The sequence below is a fragment of the Panthera uncia genome, chromosome B1 (genome assembly GCF_023721935.1).
Source record: "Panthera uncia isolate 11264 chromosome B1, Puncia_PCG_1.0, whole genome shotgun sequence".
In the NCBI taxonomy this organism is placed as follows: domain Eukaryota; kingdom Metazoa; phylum Chordata; class Mammalia; order Carnivora; family Felidae; genus Panthera; species Panthera uncia.
The window spans coordinates 197,373,241-197,392,266 of NC_064811.1; the positions used below are offsets into that span (position 1 = coordinate 197,373,241).

The 19,026-nt window shown below is 39.4% G+C and overlaps 1 protein-coding gene across 1 annotated transcript in view; it reads left to right on the forward strand.

Annotated features, from left to right (window-relative positions):
• CSMD1 (CUB and Sushi multiple domains 1) overlaps positions 1 to 19,026 on the forward strand; it is a 1,037,384-nt gene that overhangs the window by 573,425 nt on the left and 444,933 nt on the right. The window contains exon 10 of the mRNA XM_049630105.1: positions 10,845 to 10,957. Within this exon, the coding sequence (XP_049486062.1) occupies positions 10,845 to 10,957 (113 nt within the window). The remainder of the gene's footprint in view (positions 1 to 10,844; positions 10,958 to 19,026) is intronic.

The window sequence follows — 19,026 nt, forward strand, 5'->3', positions numbered from 1 at the left end:
ATTCAAGTCTTGATTTCTTAGCTCTTAGCAGGACAATTGTACACTGCTTGTTTCGTCTCCCATGTTAGGACACGTTGATACTGTAGAGATCCCTCATTATAACAGGCAATCACCCTGGGTAGGCTTAGCACATGGGCCTTTGGCAACTTTGTGGGCTTGGGTTCCAATGACAGGTTAGTTATCAGACACCTGAAGATGTTGTCTTGGTCAGCTTGGTTTATCTGGTTCTGTTGGCTCTTGTACTCCTCCTTACTGGGGCCAGGATGTTTCTGGGAGGGCAGGAGTTGGTGGGGTCCCCCTACTAGCACATCCTCCCCCATCTTACCCCTCACCCCTCACTCTGCCTGTGGATCTGGGAGGGGAGGAGAGTCTCAGCCCCCACTGCGGAGGGACAAAGATCTGCCTTGATTGGATCACTGGTGTGGCTGGCTCTCTCATGGGTTCTGTCCTCTGTGGTATCTTTCCTCAGAAAAGGGAACCCCAGGCTCATGAGGAAAGTAAAGGCCTTCCCTGCACACGTATCACTGTTGGAGTCCCTTCATCTGTCTACCTGGCTGCCTGAGGTTGTTAAAGGAATATCATTTATATCCCAGAGAAGGATGAGCTCATCTGGAACCTTCTCTTGTCTGGTCAGGGGTTGGCAAACACCAGTCTGGTTGGTCTTCTGTTTGCATGAGGAAGACAGCTGGCGCTTTGCTGTCTCTCTGGTGCTGGGTCCCAAACCAGCTTTCCTTCTACTCCAGCCCTTCAAAGTTCTCTTCTGGTTTTCTCCTCTGCCATTCCCAGGGTTTAGAACTGTGACTAGTGGAGAAAAATGGTGAAAAGAGTCCCCATGGCAGGATTGGCCAGTCCATACACCTTTAAATAGTCTGCTGCCACCAACGGGAGAAACCTATAAAATAGCTTTACGTTGGGGGGGGGGGTGCCTGGGTGGCTCAGTCGGTTGAGCGTCCGACTTTGGCTCAGGTCATGATCTCGCAGTTTGTGAGTTGCAAGCCCTGCGTCAGGCTCTGTGCTGACAGCTTGGAGCCTGGAGCCTGCTTCCGATTCTGTGTCTCCTCTTCTCTCTGCCCCTTCCCCGCTCATGCTCTGTCTCTTTCTGTCTCTCAAAGATGAATAAATGTTAAAAAAATTTAAATAAAAAATTAAAAAAATAACAGCTGGACACTTTACTGACCGAGCCACCCAGGCGCCCCTGTGTCTGCCCACTTTTACTAGGGATCTGAATCAGGGCATCTAAATCTTACTACCTCATCCCAGGAGTGGTCTGTCCAGGTACCTGAACAGATCTCATGTTCTGGCTTCTTCTAAATTAATTAATCACACTTCTCCTTAGTACTCGCTAGGTCCACCCAATTAAGACAGATGGCCAAATAAAACATTTATTTTAAATAACTGCTTTTTCTACACTTTTTGCAGAACTTAGGAAGTTTATGGACAGTAAGGCACTATAAAAAATTCAAAACCAGTGAATTCTAAGCCAGCTTGCAACTTACGAAGAGCATTTAGTTTTCAACAGCCCAATTTACGATTAAAATGAGTACTTTAAAGGTTTAGTGCACCATTTTCCTTTTAGATACCTGCAGGAATAATGCACGTATAACTTATTCTAGGGCTTCTACTACACAGCTTTGTGGCATCGTCACTCTTGGGTCTCTTTCATATCCAGGTTTGAACAAATTATTGTGTTTTTTTAAATTAATATACAGTAAAATCAAAGCTGTTGGTATACAGATATACAAGTATCTATACCACCAAAATCAGGATACAGAGTGATTCCATCACCCCCGAAACTCCCATTGCTTTCTTTTAAGTCTCCTCCCTGGTCCCTGGACCCTGGACCCTGGACCCTGGAGAGCTGATCTGTCCTCCATCACTATAGTTTTGTCTTATCACAAACATGGAGTTATACTCTACATAATTCCTGAGAATACAAGTGGGAATGTAAAATGGTACATCCCCTCTGGAAAACAGGCAGGCAGTTCCCTATGAACTTAAATATACATTTATGGTAAGATCCAGCAATCCCACCCCTAGGTATTTACCCAAGGGAAATAAAACTTACCCTACACAAATGTGTACGTGAACACTATCCTAATTGCCAAAGACCTGTAAACAGTGTAAATGCCCTCAGTGGGTGACTAGACAAAGACTCCGTGGTATATTCACACGTGAATTCTACTTGGTAGAACCAGGGACAGACTATTGACATAAGCAAAAACATGGGGATCACAGAGGCATTACATTGCGTGGACATTGTTGTGGTTGGCTTAGCCACCCTTTCTAGCAGACACATGTCATGTATGTACGGACAGAACTGTTGAACCTTTTCACAAGGGCTGAAGAAAAGATCTGTTCAGAAATGAGACTGTTGTCCTATAGATGGTAACATTACGAGCTGTCAAAACGTCATAAAGTCACTGTGTCCTGTGGGTACAATTATGTTTTTGACCCACTTTCATATGAAGGAGTTGAGATTTTGAGTTGAGATTTTTTTCAACTCAGTGTGCCCTGGTTGTAGCCAAGGAACAAATTTATAATCAAAGTCATTTATTTCTTCCTGGCCTGATCATTTAATATAGTGGAACTTCCTGCCTATTTCCATTCAACATGGGGACTGACTACAGAAGACATGTCAAACCGCTTCATGCAAGCTGACTCTGTCTTCTCTGAAATCTATCAGAAATTCATAGAATGTTAGATTTCCACAACTCCTTTTATATAATTAAATGCAATTATTTCACAGATGAGGAAGCTTAGAGGCAAAAGAATTATTGAAAATTAAGGGTGAATTAATAACAGAGCTGTAACAGAACCCTAAGTACCAAGTCTTGGGTATTCTAAGATACAATAAAGATTTCACTCATCATTTGGAAATATTCCTATAAAATTTAAACATGTGGATATTTAGCAAATTTTAATGATGGCTGTTAATTTATATTTTTTATTGATGTGTTTACTCCAAAAATTTTGAATGTTATATGCCAGAGTCTGGGATAAAAAGACCAAGATAGAAGTTTGCACTCAGGGAAATTCAGAATTCAGTAGGAAACAGATGTTGAAGTAGGTGCCTATGATATGTTTGACTTAAATGAGGCGTATGCAGAATTCTACAATGGTCAGAGAAAAAAAAAAAATCTTCCATTGTCTAAGGGAGTTAAGAAATGCCTAGTGAGAACCCTCAAATCTTTAAGAATTCTTAGCTGCTATGCAGGAAGAATGGGCATCCTAGGTAGTGATGTCAGTTGCCAAACACCTAGAGGTCGAGAACTGCCAGTATTTTTGGAGACTGGTTACACAGGTCAAATGGCTGTGTGGAGCACAATATGTGTGGAGGGGGAAATTCCACTGTAGAGACAGAGGGCAAGAGGAAGCTGGGAACCTGCAATACAATGGCTTTTTTCTCAAAAGAAAATTTTATTGTAGTTTTCTAACAAGTAAGTCAAATTACTTAGTATTTCATTAGAGTCATTTTATCTTTAGCTTTAAATCAAAATATTGTGTATTATAAAGTCAATCTAGGAAGAAATGAAGCTGTTTTAAAAAAAGTGATTAAAATGATATAGTTAGGCTGACTATTAAAGTATTTTATCAAAACAAACATCTATTTTATTTTTCAGGTACTAATAATTGAAAAAATTCTGTTTAAACAGATAAGCAGTTGCAGGGGTCACAATAACATTTGCTTTTTCTTTCTAAAAATTCATTTTTCAGTGCCAGAAAATGGAAATAGTTCCAGAAACATGACAAAAGAACAGGAGGGAAATTCTTTTCCTTTGTTTTAAATGGTTGTAAAATAAAATTTAAGATTAAAAATCTAACACAAAAGTACTTTAAGATTTTTTAAGTAATTTTTAAAAGCATTAAATAATGTTAAAATAATTATTTTAAAATATTTTGAATACCATCTCACAATCCTTTTCATAAATAAACCAGTTAAATAAGTAGCAGGCTTAAATTCTAAAGAGAAGTACAAATCCTAATCTGATTTTGGATTGAATGAACTTTGTGGGAAGTGTAGCCCTGCACCAGCTCACTTAAATTCATGTGAATCAACAGACTGACATAGATGGAAATAAAATAACATCCAGTGCATAACTACAAGAAATTCAAATATATTCACCAGAAGTATTTCTGATGTAGTAAATTTGGCAACATAGGTCTTTTCAATGTGTGAACATTTTCTACATAGTAGTTCAGGTTTTGACAACTTAGTTAATTCCAGTGCCTTAGATGGGAAAGGACTACAGAGCCAGGAGGCCTTTAGGAGGCTGCCTCCATGATGCTGGTTTGGGAAAATCAGCGCTCAAACTGAGAAAGTGGAGACAGAGAGAAGGATGCGGTGTAATTAGTAGGACTTAGTGATGAACGGGTGGTGGGGAGAAGGCACTCTCACTCTCTACTTCTCGTGACGAGGTGGTTGATGCCATGAGGGGGGATTTAAGAGACTCTGAGGGGCAGGTAGTTCCTGTCTGATTGCTTCCATGTTCTTCCTCCTATATTTGCAAATAAAGTTCTCTTCAGAGATAAAGGGAAATAGATTGGGAGGGAGCTTGAGAAAGGTGGAGATAGTTTGGGATATCAGCTAGTGGCACGTGAAGGGAAAAGACACCGAATGTGGCCCAGGGAAAGAGTGTTTATTGAGTGGCTGGCGGGAATCTGGAGATCACAGGTCCAGACATACTGGTGTGAGTCAGCGAATTCTTCACCAACTTACAGGAAGATAGAGGGGCTTGTTGGGTCTTATTAGATCCATGGAAGATGGTAAGAATTTCAAGAGTGCTGGCAGGGACGGCTGAGGCATTGCATCAGAGTATCAGCCGCATTGTCCACAGCATGCAAAATATAATGACGTCAATGATAGAGGCCCCAGGAATTTAAAGAGTGGGTTTCAGTGGGGCGCAAGCACATGACAGTTCACATCACACGTAGATGTGGCCAGAGAGAGCGGTTAAGATGATACAAAGTATAGCAAAGTACCAAGCATGAGGGCAGTTGCACTGTCTGAGAGCAGGGGAGCGGAGCGTCACTGGGGTTGAAAGGATCAAGGAACCACGAATTGTGTGCCAGAATTATCCATGTGGACACTCTGACCATCCACGGGTAGAGATGGCCGTCAGCCAGTGAGTTGCAGGGAGGTGATGACAGACGTGAGCAGTGAGGTAGAGTCATGTCATGAATCTCAAGGTCGCGGGGGGTGTAACGGGTGACTAGAGAGTGGCGGTGGGGAACGTAAATCAGAAGGGTGTTGACTCCATCTCCAGATGGTATTGATAAATTATTCCAAAAGGAAGATGTGGTGTGTAACACACACCACACACCACACACCACACACCACACACCACACACACACTGGAATATTCCTCAGCTATTAAAAAGAGTGTAATCTTGCCATTTGCAACAACACGGATGGAATGGGTAGATCTAGGGAGTATTATGCTAACTTAAATCAGAGAAAGACAAATACCACATAATTTCACTGATATGTGGAATCCAAAAAATAACAACAAACACAAAACCCGAAATAGTCTCATAAATACAGAAAACAAACGGGTGGTTGCCAGTGGGTAAAACAGGTGAAGAAGATTGAAAGGCACAACATCCATTTATAAGATAAATAGGTCACAGGGATGACAAGTACAACATAGGAGATACAGTCAGTAATATTGTAAAACACTATGGTGACAGATGGTAACTAGACTTAGCGCTAGTGAGCATTGCATAATGTGTAAAGTTGTTAAATCACTATGATGTACACATGAAACTAATATAACGTTGTATGGCAACTGTACTTCAGTGAAAAAGAAAAAGAAGAAAAAAAACATTCTCCACGTACCTTACATGTAACTTAAAAGCCAATATATTAGTGTATAAGAAAAATCAAAGGTTATAATACTTTCTTTCTTACATTTGTGTAAACTTTACAACAAAATGATACTTGTTCTTTTCGTTTTCTTACCCAACGCAGTGAATTTAACTTAATGTACAACAAGTATCTGTTTGTAATGGCTCTGAGTAAGATCAGACTTCCCTTCTTATATTCATATAGTCTAGGAAATGTTATCCAAGACAAATAAAGGAAGAGAAATGTCATATAAACAAATGAGCAACTGGAACCCCCCTTTCCTCCAGAAATACTCGACCAAACCTCTAACCGAGAAGTTATGAGAGCTGATTACAGTAATGAATGAGCAGAAATTTTAAGGCATAAGAGAATAATATAAGGTAGCCAGGATTTTAGAAGACAGAAATCAAGGGAGAACAGATATGCATGAAGGTGAATCTTGGATTTCACAAATCATTTTTCCGGGGGCATTGTCTGACTCTCAGTTTAGGGCATCCTGGCAAACAGGTGTCTGTGACCCAGAGAATGTGGTTTTGGGAGACACGGGATATGGGGGACCCTGAATTGGGCTATCAAAGCTGTGAGGACTTGGGGGTCCAGGATGTCAAGGGAAAGGGAATCACGGGGATGTGAACCTGGCATCTGCTGGACTTTGGTCCTTGATGTACTTGCCTGAGACCAACTTTCCAGGAATCAGAAGGAACGAGCCCAAGCAAAACTTTGCTGCAACTGGTCTACAGAGCTCAGCAGAACTTTTGGAATTTTCAGTGCTAAGGAAACAAAGGTGTCTCAGACCTGTTGTTTCAAGGAGAAGATCTACTACTAAAAACCGTGTTCTCTGGGTTGTGACACAGAAGGGGATAAGCACTAGGAAAACCACATGCCTGAAATGCAGCTGTGAATCATTCCAGTGACGGAATGGGTCAAAGTGGTCACTGTGCTCCCAGAAGAACATTAAATACTCCCAGTGGAAGGTCACAACATACAGAACCTCTAGCATGGCTTATGCACAAGGTCTGGCATTCAATCAAAAATTACCGGAAGTGTCCAGAAACAGTGCGCAATGCCTGCAACCAAGAGGGAGGGGACAGATAAAGAGCAAGATATCCTGACATAGCAGTTATCATTCAGGATTCTGACAATTAACTATGGTGCATGTGTTTAAAAGATAAGTGAAATAATCAAGAATTTTGCCAGAAAACTGTAATCTTTAACAAGTCAAATGGAAGTTTTAAGAATTGCAAAATACATTATCCACTATAATTATATGATTGGAACCAGAAGATGGTTTAATAAAAAAAAAATCCCGGCTGAATCAGGAAAAAATAATGTACAGAAAGTGTGTGTACATTTGGAGTTCTGGAAGAAAGAAATTGAGAGAAAATAGGACATAACCAATATTCAAAAACATTACCACTAACAATTTTCCAATACTGACAATAGACATCAAGGTAGAGATTCAAGAAATTCCATAAGCCAGGGAGGATAATACAAAGAAATCCTCATACTGGCACATTACAATAAATCTTCTGAAAAACAGGATGAAGAAATATCTTAAAAGCAGCATAAACAAATGAATATTATTTTCAAAAGAGAAAATATAGGATTGATAGAGTGCTTCTCAGTATAAACAAAATGGTAAAAAGACAACAGAATAACATATTTGAAGTGTTGGGGGAGAAAAAAGCTATTAAGAGATTTGATTAAAAATAATTGACCAGGGACACCTGGGTGGCTCAGTTGGTTAAGTATCCGACTTCAGCTCAGGTCATGATCTCATGATTTCTGAGTTCGAGCCCCGCTTTGGGCTCTGTGCTGACAGCTCAGAGTCGAGCCTGCGTTGGATTCTGTGTCCCCTTTCTCTCTGCCCCTCCCGCACTCACACTCTGTCTCTCTCACATTCAAAAATAAACATAAAAAAATTTAAAAGTTGGCACAAAAACAGACACTCAGATCAATGGAACAGAATTGAGAACCCAGAAATGGACCCACAAACATATGGCCAACTCATCTTTGACAAAGCAGGAAAGAATATCCAATGGAATAAAGACAGTCTCTTCAGCAAGTGGTGCTGGGAAAACTGGACAGCGACATGCAGAAAAATGAACCTGGACCACTTTCTTACACCATCCACAAAAATAAACTCAAAATGGATGAAAGACCTCAATGTAAGACAGGAAGCCATCAAAATCCTCGAGGAGAAAGCAGGCAAAAACCTCTTCGATCTTGCTTGCAGCAACTTCTTACTCAACATGTCTCCAGAGGCAAGGGAAACAAAATCAAAAGTGAACTACTGGGACCTCATCAAAATAAAAAGCTTCTGCACAGCAAAGGAAACAATCAGCAAAACTGAAAGGCAACCAACGGAATGGGAGAAGATATTTGCAAGTGACATATCAGGTAGAATCAGTACCCAAAATCTATAAAGAACTTATCAAACTCAACACCAAGAAAAACAAATAATCCAGTGAAGAAATGGGCAAAAGACATGCATAGACACTTCTCCAAAGAAGACATCTAGATGGCCAACTGACACATGAAAAAATTCTCAGCATCACTCATCATCAGGGAAATACCACAATGAGATACCACCTCACACCTGTCAGAATGGCTAACATTAACCGGCAACAACAGATGTTGGCGAAGATGCGGAGAAAGAGGATCTCTTTTGCATTGTTGGTGGGAATGCCGGTTGGTGCAGCCACTCTGGAAAACAGTATGGAGGTTCCTCAAAAAGTTAAAAATAGAACTATCCTACAAACCAGAAATTGCACTACTAGGCATTTACCCAAAGGATACAGGTGTGCTGTTTTGAAGGGACACATGTACCCCAATGTTTATAGCAGCACTATCAGCAATAGCCAAAGTATGTAAAGAGCCTATACACACACACACACACACGCACGCACACAATGGAGTATTATTCAGCAATCAAAAAGAATGAAATCTTGCCATTTGCAACTACGTAGATGGAACTGGAGGGTATTATGCTGAGAGAAATTAGAGAAAGACAAATATCATATGACTTCACTAATATGAGGACTTTAAGAGACAAAACAGATGAACATAAGGAAAGGGAAACAAAAATAATATAAAAACAAGGAGGGGGAAAAACATAAGAGACTTCTAAATATGGAGAACAAACAGAGGGTTACTGGAGACGGGGGGGGGTGGGCTAAATGAGTAAGGGGCATTAAGGAATCTACTCCTGAAATCATTGTTGCACCATATGCTAACTTAGATGTATATTAAAAATATAAAAAAATAAAATTTTAAAGTAAAAAAATAAAAAAATATAATTGACAAGAGGAAAAACAAAAAATGAACTAATTTATCATTAAATCATATTCTAAATAAAAGTCAAAATTCTCTGATGAGATAAAATAATATAAATAAAATAATTAAAAAGAATACAACACAATTATATGCTGCTTTCAAGAGGCAAACACGAAATGCATATAGTAGAGTAGGTTGAAAGTAAAAGATTAGGAAAAGGTATTCCTTGTAAGAACTAACAAAAAGAAGAAGAAATACAGCTTTATAGTCATAAGTCAAAGTAAATAGACATTTACACTCGACATTTATGTTCTGTGCACTTTCTGGTATGTTACATTTCGATAAAATGTATGCAAAGGGAAGAAAAACAACTCTCTTCGAACCAAACAAGCAAATACGACACCAAATACAAAAGAGCAATCTCTCTAACAAAGAACCAGTCTTCAAAAAGAAATATATTTTTAGTGACTGCACATCACTCACTGTAATTCTTTTTTTTTTTCAATTTGTGTGTAACTGCATGAGCTACTTCACATGTAATGACTATTGTTCATCTGCCTTTGAGCAATCAGGCTCTCTGTACCGCCCAAGGTGAGCGTGTTGGGTTGATAGACAAATGATACGATTGATGGGGCGAATCATGTGTTCCTATTCCCGAAAGTACTTTGCTGAAAGCAGAGCTTCCTGTTTGATTAGAGACATTTATTTTGGTTGAATTGATTTTTTTCTTACACTTTTTCTATTTCGGCATGCTTTTTGTCAGCGTGTTGAATTCAGTCAATGGATTTAGTGTTTCTTTTCACTGGCTGACAGTAGCCACTATGTGACTGTTTTATTAATGCCCAATGATTGTTTCATTGAAACTTCCATTTGGTGTGACCTAGACATTAATATGCAGAGTGAAAGTTCAGTACACTTGCCAAATCTGTTTCAGCTATGCACACACGTCTTGTTGATATTCTCTTAATGTACGGTTCCTTTTGGTTTTATATATATGTATGTGTGTGTACGTGTGTGTGTACATATATGTATGTGTGTATATTTATGTGCATATATGTGTATGTATGTATATGTGTGTATGTACACACACACATACACACACACATATATATCCTTTTCTATAATGTCATAGAGTTGGAATCATACAGTATGCAGCTTTTCAAGTTCTTTTTCATGGCTTGATAAAATCGCTCATTTCTTTTTAGTGCTGAATAATATTCCATCCTATGATGGGTTTCTAAAAGAGATCGTGTGGTAAGGTACATGATAATTGAAACTAAACAATCTGAGCATTATGTGAATGAATCAGAACATTTCTCAGCTTAGGGATGTTTCCGTGTCGATGGTGTGATGTCGTACAACCATACAGTGGTAAGAGATATCCGTCCGTCACACGGGATGACCACGGGTTCCGGATTTAGCACTCATCGTCCTGCACCTAGAGTAGGACTTCCGCTCCAGACACTAAGGGCGGTTGGTCACCCTAAGTCAGTTTTTAAAATGAAAGACACAAAATTCGATCACAGAAGAATAATTGCTGTACAACGGCTGTAATACTGAAGCTGAAGTATAAATACACATTACAAGTGGCTATGGATTCTTTGAAGCAAGGTCTTACGGTGTATATACCTGTACTTGTTTGTTTAAGCAGCAAGACCTTCAAAGCAAAAGTAGAGATATTTGGCGATTCAAATAACGGTTTCCACATTTCTGTCCTGTGCAGACTCACTGGCTCCAGTGTTCCTGACCTGATTGTGAGCATGAGCAACCAGATGTGGCTGCACCTGCAGTCTGATGACAGCATCGCCTCGCCTGGATTTAAAGCTGTTTACCAAGGTATGGCCGCGACGCGCTTGCCGACCCCTGAAACTAGCATGCGTGCAGTGGTCAAGGACCATTCTCAATGCGTTAGACTTTGGAATGTCACAATAACGTTTAAAAATAGGGACTGATTACTTGCAGCTTCCTTTTAATTAGAACCCTGCTTACAGTTCTTTTTGCAAAGAACTTTTAACTTGTGAAAAGCCTAGCTTGCCATGACGTGTGCCATCATTAGGTCAAAATAAAGAGCAACACTAAGTACAGAACACAAGCTATGAAACATTTTTATGCTTGTGGATATTGGCATTTTATCTCTTTGAGAGGGAGATGTTATGGTTATGACTAAGGGAAATATTTTGAACAAAGTATGACTTGGAGTTGCGTTAATTTAATTAAGCTTCGTTACATACACACTCATACAAAAATGTGTGTGTGTGTTGTTGTTGTTTATTTTTCATGGAGAACAGAAATCTACATGAACTTGGAGGAAAATACTACTCTGAGTTCTTGTGTAGGAGAAAAATAAATGTTGTCCGGGATTTGTGAGTTATAATTACTCTGGAGATGCTGGCTTCACCTCTGAATTCACATGCAGGTGCCATTGTCTCAGCGAGTGGTTTTCCATCATGCACTATGGCTCTGTGTTCTCATAAACCAAGGCATCGTGTTTAGTCTGGCACATCTTTAAAAATATCCCCACTGTATTGCTCTACCTGCGTTGTTTCATGTGGGAGGATTTCGTAGGAAAGAGATATCTTTTAACCTTAACATACAGATTGGTATTCAAAACAACTATTGTGGAAAATTTTATAATGGAAACAGAAGTAGAAAGAACAGTATAAAAAACCTGAGATGATCTCTATTTGTAAACTTTTATAAACCTCCCAGATATTTTGCTCTTGACTTAAGGATTGGTTTGAGATGTAGCTGCCTGGTTGTCAGCCTCCACCCAGTCCTGCCTCTGCTCAAGTATCCTCAAATATCATTTGGGAAACGAGTGATATTCCTACTGTGCTCCCAGATACTAGACCCATCCACAAGTCTTTATTCAATAATTACCTCTTTAAAAAGTAGACTTCCGTCTTGGTTCCAAGAGAGAAAAGAAGAATTCTTTCCCACTCTGCCCCCACCCAAACAACTAGATCAACCAGCTTGCCTCTCATTTGGGGTCTTCTGAGATTTAGTTCCCATAACCCCACCTGTACATGTCTGTTTGGGAGCGGAATGGGCGGCAGTCAAAGGCATCTCTTCAGTGCCTCAGAGCACACCACAATGCTTTGGCTGATCCCTCCTGCGTTCCGGAGATGGTAAAGAATGGAGTGTGCACTAAGGGAGGGAGAGAATCATTGTCCCGAGTACAAAGAAGAAAAATGATCTTCATAGTATCCAGACCTCAGGGCACCTAGAATAGCTATAGATAGGCACATCTGTTTTACCTGGCAATACACACACACACACACACACACACACACCATTTTCCTTTTGCGACACACTTTGGTGTTCTCTAGATCAACAATCAAATAGTTTGACTCAAGAAAGAAACATGAAAGAGTCTTGGGAGCATGTTAAATTCTTCATTTTGGATTATACAAATGATGGGTGCAAATCCTCTATCTTCAGTGTAGATCTTTTTTTTTTTTTTTTTAATATATGAAATTTATTGTCAAATTGGTTTCCATACAACACCCAGTGCTCATCCCAAAAGGTGCCCTCCTCAATACCCATCACCCACCCTCCCCTCCCTCCCACCCCCCATCAACCCTCAGTTTGTTCTCAGTTTTTAACAGTCTCTTATGCTTTGGCTCCCTCCCACTCTAACCACTTTTTTTTTTTTTTCTTCCCCTCCCCCATGGGTTTCTGTTAAGTTTCTCAGGATCCACATAAGAGTGAAACCATATGGTATCTGTCTTTCTCTGTATGGCTTATTTCACTTAGCATCACACTCTCCAGTTCCATCCACGCTGCTACAAAAGGCCATATTTCATTCTTTCTCATTGCCACGTAGTATTCCATAGTGTATATGAACCACAATTTCTTTATCCATTCATCAGTTGATGGACATTTAGGCTCTTTCCATAATTTGGCTATTGTTGAGAGTGCTGCTATAAACATTGGGGTACAAGTGCCCCTATGCATCAGTACTCCTCTTCAGTGTAGATCTTGTATGTGTTTGACAAAGAGAAAGAAATTGTTCTCTTGTGCTAAGAGGTTAAATATGTGTCCCCAGATACAATAAAATTATCTCATATTAAAAAGTTTTATAAATTAATTTATAAAACTACTTAATTATGAAACTTTAAAAGATATATTTAAGTTGTCACTTGCATACACTGCCATACATTCAATGAGCCACAAACTGATTTGAAGTTATTTTTACAAGACTGAGAACCTGTTACTGTCTTGAATGTAAGTCAAGAGAAGTCTTTTCAAGGTCAGCCTTATACTATACGCACATGCCTGTGAACAGATAGTCGCTTTATCAAAATAACCAGGAAATTACATTTTAAACCCAATCAGGGGTACCTGGGTGGCTCACTTGGTTAAGTGTCTGACTTCAGGTCATGATCTCACAGTTCATGAGTTCGAGCCCCGCATCGGGCTCTGTGCTGACGGCTCAGAGCCTGGATCCTGCTTTGGATTCTGTGTCTCCCTCTCTCTCTGTCCCTCCCCTACTTGCACTCTGTCTCTATCTCAAAAATAAATAAATAAAAATAAATAAAATACACCCAATCAATCATATATTCTTATTAATACAAAAAAAAACCAATTATTACAAAGAAAGTATTTTAACTATAATCTAAGAAAATATACTGTAGCCATTTAGAATAAAGCATAAATCTGTGTTTTACCTATTTCCATTTTCAAAGTTTAAATACTTTCCGTAAGTTTCAAAATTTTAGGGAACTAAGAAATGATACAAAGTACTGTAATACAGTAAAAATGGTGGCAATTTTATTTGGATTATTTTACTCGAGGGGAGCTGTTAAAAAGAAAGAATTAATTTGTAAATTACTGTCAGGAAAACTTTTGAAGTCGGCCTTGGCAAAAAAAAAAAAAAAATATATATATATATACACACACACACGTATTATGTATATATGTGTATGTATATGTATATGTGTATATATGTATATGTGTGTGTGTGTGTGTGTGTGTGTGTATGTCACTACTTATTTTTTCAAAGCCCAGCTCACTCTAAGTGGTTAATGGATGGAGTAGTGATCTGTGCCCATCATTTTCCTTGAACTGTTTTACTACTCAGAAAGTTGTAGGAAACTGATAATAGGGCAGGTGATCCCTGACTCCAGACACACTTGTGAACTCTGTGTAGACAGGACACCATCGATTGTCGCCCAGTGGGTATAGATGACTTTAGGGTCTCTTATAAAACTCATGTCAGCATTGCTAATTGTCTGTGTCTCTGTTCTTTGAGTTCTCCTGTGAAATGGTTCTTCAAATGTCTTAGTGGTTCCTTCGTCAGTTGCTGAGTTTATTAAAATCTTTAACATGATATGTACATGCATGTACTGATGAAAACTAGACAGATCAATCTGCAGAGATGGGATTTTGTTGTCTTCACTTTTACTCTGGGGATTTCAGCAAAGAGATAGAATGCCGTGTCTTCTAATTGTGCGCCATAGAGAATTCAGGAACCGACAAAGTGTACTGAGAAGTTATTGCATAGCAAGCCAGTGAGACAGGTCATTAAAAAGCATCTTACAACCCAAAACCGTAAGCAGGGTGACAGTGACAGCGTCCTGAGCTCAAGTGAACATATCATTGTATGGCTGCACCCTCCTTGGGAGCGGAAGTAGTCGCGGCACTGAAGACTTCTGGGGTGAGGTGGGCCCAGCACCAGCATCCTTACTTACCTGTAAACTGCAAGATTCCTCCTTGGTGGAAACATCGGATGGGATGGGGAACTGATGGCTTTTCTTAATAAGGAATTCTGTTGCACACCCCACACAAAGGTTAGGACTAGAGTGCACAGATAATTGCTGAATCCTTCCTGACATTTGGATATTTCGACTTGACCTTTAATTGAACTTCTCCATGACTGTACAGTTATTCAAGATAGCACAGTAGAGGTGTAATCCTTTCCACATGACCTATACTCGCTACTGCCTTTGGTGAAATCTAAGAGCCTCAGTGAAATAGCAAGCACTTCCCAACAGGGAAAATTGCAGGAATTAACTCCAGCAGTAGTAAGACACACATCCTAAGGTTTCTAGTGTGAAGCCGAGAGGGACTGGCATCCTTGCTAAACTGTGGATCCTTGACTATTAAGAAATGAAAGTATTCTCGATTAAAATATAAATATTCTTTCACGTGTCGTATTTCAGTTTGAATGACCGCACAGCATTAATTCTGACTGCATTTAGCTGTAATCAGTACTCTGTTTACAATCCCAATAGTCTATTAATCACTATACCCTGAGATGTTATGGAAATGTGGACGGCCATCAACCCTTGAAAGATCTCCAGTTCAAGACCACATGTTATCTTTTGACCAAATAACGTTCCAAAGTCAGAAGGATAATGAAAACCAATAACTAATACAAGATTTGAGGATTTAAACATTCTAGAGAATGTTCTACATCAAAAGAAGACATTCGCATTCTAGAAGTTGGTATTTCCAGAGTGCTATATTAAAGTAACAATTAGTGATAAAAACCGTGTGTAAAGGTGATTGTCAAAAATATAAATAATTGCATTATTTTCTTTAAACTAATAGATATTTGTGAATTGTATTGTCAGAAAAATTCGTAGAGCTGATAATCACATATGACTTAACTTTCTAGGTGTTGATATGCGTGGTCTTAGCTAACATAGTGAGGTGTTTGAGAATACAGGATGTGAAGCCAGACTACCCTGGGTACATGCTCTCCCATCTGCTAGCTATATAACTTAGGCCGGATTATGTAAAGGGTGTCAGCTTCCTCATGTAGAAAAAGGGAGAGCATAGTAATGACATTTCCTTCATAAGTCTCTTGTTGTAGAACTCACGACTTAAAACATGGAAATCCCATAGTACATAGAATGAGAAATGCTAGCTATTATTTTCATACACATTTTTATTGTTAATTTTGAGATTTTTCTAGAAGTAAGGTTTTTAATTATGTAAATAAATATTAGAGCTCATGATAAAATATGTAAGGATAGTGAATGTCCTTTCTCTTCACCTTCTGACTTGGCCAGGAAACTTCCTTAAAGGCAGTGGCTCTCAGCTTTTCCTTATGTATCTTTCCAGAATTTTCAATGCACATAACACCATGTCTGAAATCTTGGCTTGTCTCTTCATCTACAAACCCCAGAGGAACCTTGATGTGCAAGAAATGCCGCATTCTCTTATTTTAAAATCAACTTGGATTTCTTTCAGAGACAACATCCTAACAGCGTGCTATGATTGGAGGGGCCCCACATTACCTGCTACCTGCCCGTCACGACCCCCCTCGCACCAAGAGGTTAAGAATTCCCCAGGTATTCTAGGGGATACGAAAGGTTTGGGGTCCTCAGATCCTTGCATCACACTTGTTACCATGAGACGCCCATGGCCTCTGCTGCTTTGGACAGTGCTCTCCGTCACAGGAGCTGCCTGATAGATGCTCTCCTGGTGCCCGCCCCGCACACAGTGATGTTGAGATGGTTTCATGTGGGAGAACCTCGGGTCCATCCCAGCTACCTGTGTACCACCAACACACTGGTTCTTAGTCCCGGGGGGAGCCCCACTTCTCTGTATTTGCTCCCAGCTGTGACCCCATGGAGACATTGGCCCGGATGGCCTCCCCTCAACATGCCTGCATAGTATGCTTGATTAACTCTGTCTTTAGATGAAGAGTTTGTGTTACATTAACCGATGAGGGGAGGCACAGAGGACAGCCTGGCTCTCCTTGGGAATCACAGACTTTCAAGGGGAGAACAGAGAAAAACTCGGAGGCTAAAATACAAACATGAACACCACCGATGATTCAAGAGCAGCAAAAAGAAATATCAACTAATGTAAATTATAAACATAAATTTATATATATACATATATACATATATATACATACACACACACGCACGCACACATATATATGGAGAGAGAGAGAAGAGAGACAATATGCTAACTCATAATTTACCATAAGAAAATTATTGGAGGGGCGCCTGGGTGGCTCAGTCAGTTAAACGACCAACTTCGGCTCAGGTCATGATCTCATGGTCCGTGAGTTCAAGCCCCATGTCGGGCTCTGTGCTGACAACTCAGAGCCTGGAGCCTGCTTCAGATTCTGTGTCTCCCTCTTCTCTCTATCTCTTCCTCATTTGTGCTCTCTCTCTGTCAAAACTAAGGTAAATAAACATAAAAAAAAAAAAGAAAATTATTGGAGAAAGTATCTTGTAAGGTGTAAAAAAATGACAGTGTTTTAGGGAAGTATGTTAGATATCTGAGAAAGTGATGGAGGGGAAGGGAGATATTTTGTTTAAAGGTTTATTTAAAACTTTTGTATATGTGAAAAGATATAGTTCAAAATAACCTGTTCAAAAATCCAAAAGATAAAAAAATATGATATAAATAATTATAGTGCAGCTGTCTAAAGTCATACTAACCTATTAAACAAACCGTATAAGACTTAATGTATGTATAATTATTATATAATTTTATGATTATACATATAATCTACAAATACTTAAATAATCTATATAACTCATATATGTATGTTATAGATGTGTAAATCATATAAGCAATATATATGAAAAAATATACATATAAAGTAACACATGGAAATCTAACATAGGTTTAGTACATAGTTTTTCCACTCTATACTTTAAATTACTTATTATAAGTTACAAAAGTAACTACTGAGAATCAAAAAATGTTTTGTAAACCAATCTTACATTTAATAATACATTAAAATTACTTTTAAATATTATTATAGTATAATAGACCATGCCATTGTATACATTTAAAATACGCATTCTAGCATATTGTTGTTATGGACTAGAAAGGAAAATAATCTATTCTCAATGAAGTTCACGACCCTTGCCACTTCTAGCAGCGAGGAGGGTTGCCAAGAAGCAAACTCATTGCCTGGATATCGTGTCTGAACAGTTATGAGTTTGCTATAGTGGTGGCCCGCATTTTTCGGCTTCGCCTCCTACACTCACGTGGACTAACCGGGTCTGTTTTGTCACAGAAATAACGTTCAGTTGGTATCCGTCACACGTGTTGATGAACTGCACTCCCACAAATCATGTTTTATGCAATTTGCCATAGCTATTTAAGTTTTAGCAGGGGGTAAATTAAAGGAAATGTTCCCTGTGATGTGCTGCTGTGTGGTAAAAACAAGATCTATTTCAGGCTCACACTCAGAGTTATTTCAGTAAAATAATTTGAGTTCAGCATTTCTGTTTTGTACAGAAACAGAACTATCTCCTGTGTGCAGTGAACACTTTGTAAATGGGAGTGGGTGACGATGAGCTTGGCCTTTTCTCCTGTACTCGGGCCTCTGCGTTTGTGCTGAGCGGGAAGGTGGTGCTCCATGGAGCACTGAGTACAGGGGAACAGAGGACGGTCGCACAGCAGCATGCCTGCTCTCTTGGCGGGCTCTACTACAGACACACCATGGATGTGTAATCTTCAAGATGCTTGTGATGGTTAATTTTACGTGTCACCTCGACTGGGCCAGGAGGCCCGCACACCTCATCGGACATTATTCTGGGTATGTCCGCAAGGCTGTTTTGGGAGGAGGCTAAATTTTGAATTAGTCGACTGGGTAAAGCACTCTGCCTCCCCAGTGTGGGTGGGCCTCGTCCGATCAGTCAAAGGATTGACTACAGTCATACCTTGGGGATATTGTGGGTTCGGTTCCAGACCGCCGTGATAAAACAAATATCGCAGTAAGGCCAAGGCAAATGAGGTTTTTTGGTTTCTCACTGCATACCGAAGTTATGTTCACACTATAGCATAATCTACTAAGTGCCTAATAGCATTAGATCTAAAAGTCAATGTTCATCTACAACTTAATTAAAAAATACTTTATTGTTAAAAAGTGCTAGCCGTCACCTCAGCTTTCGTTCGGCAAGGTATAATCACTGATTATAGAT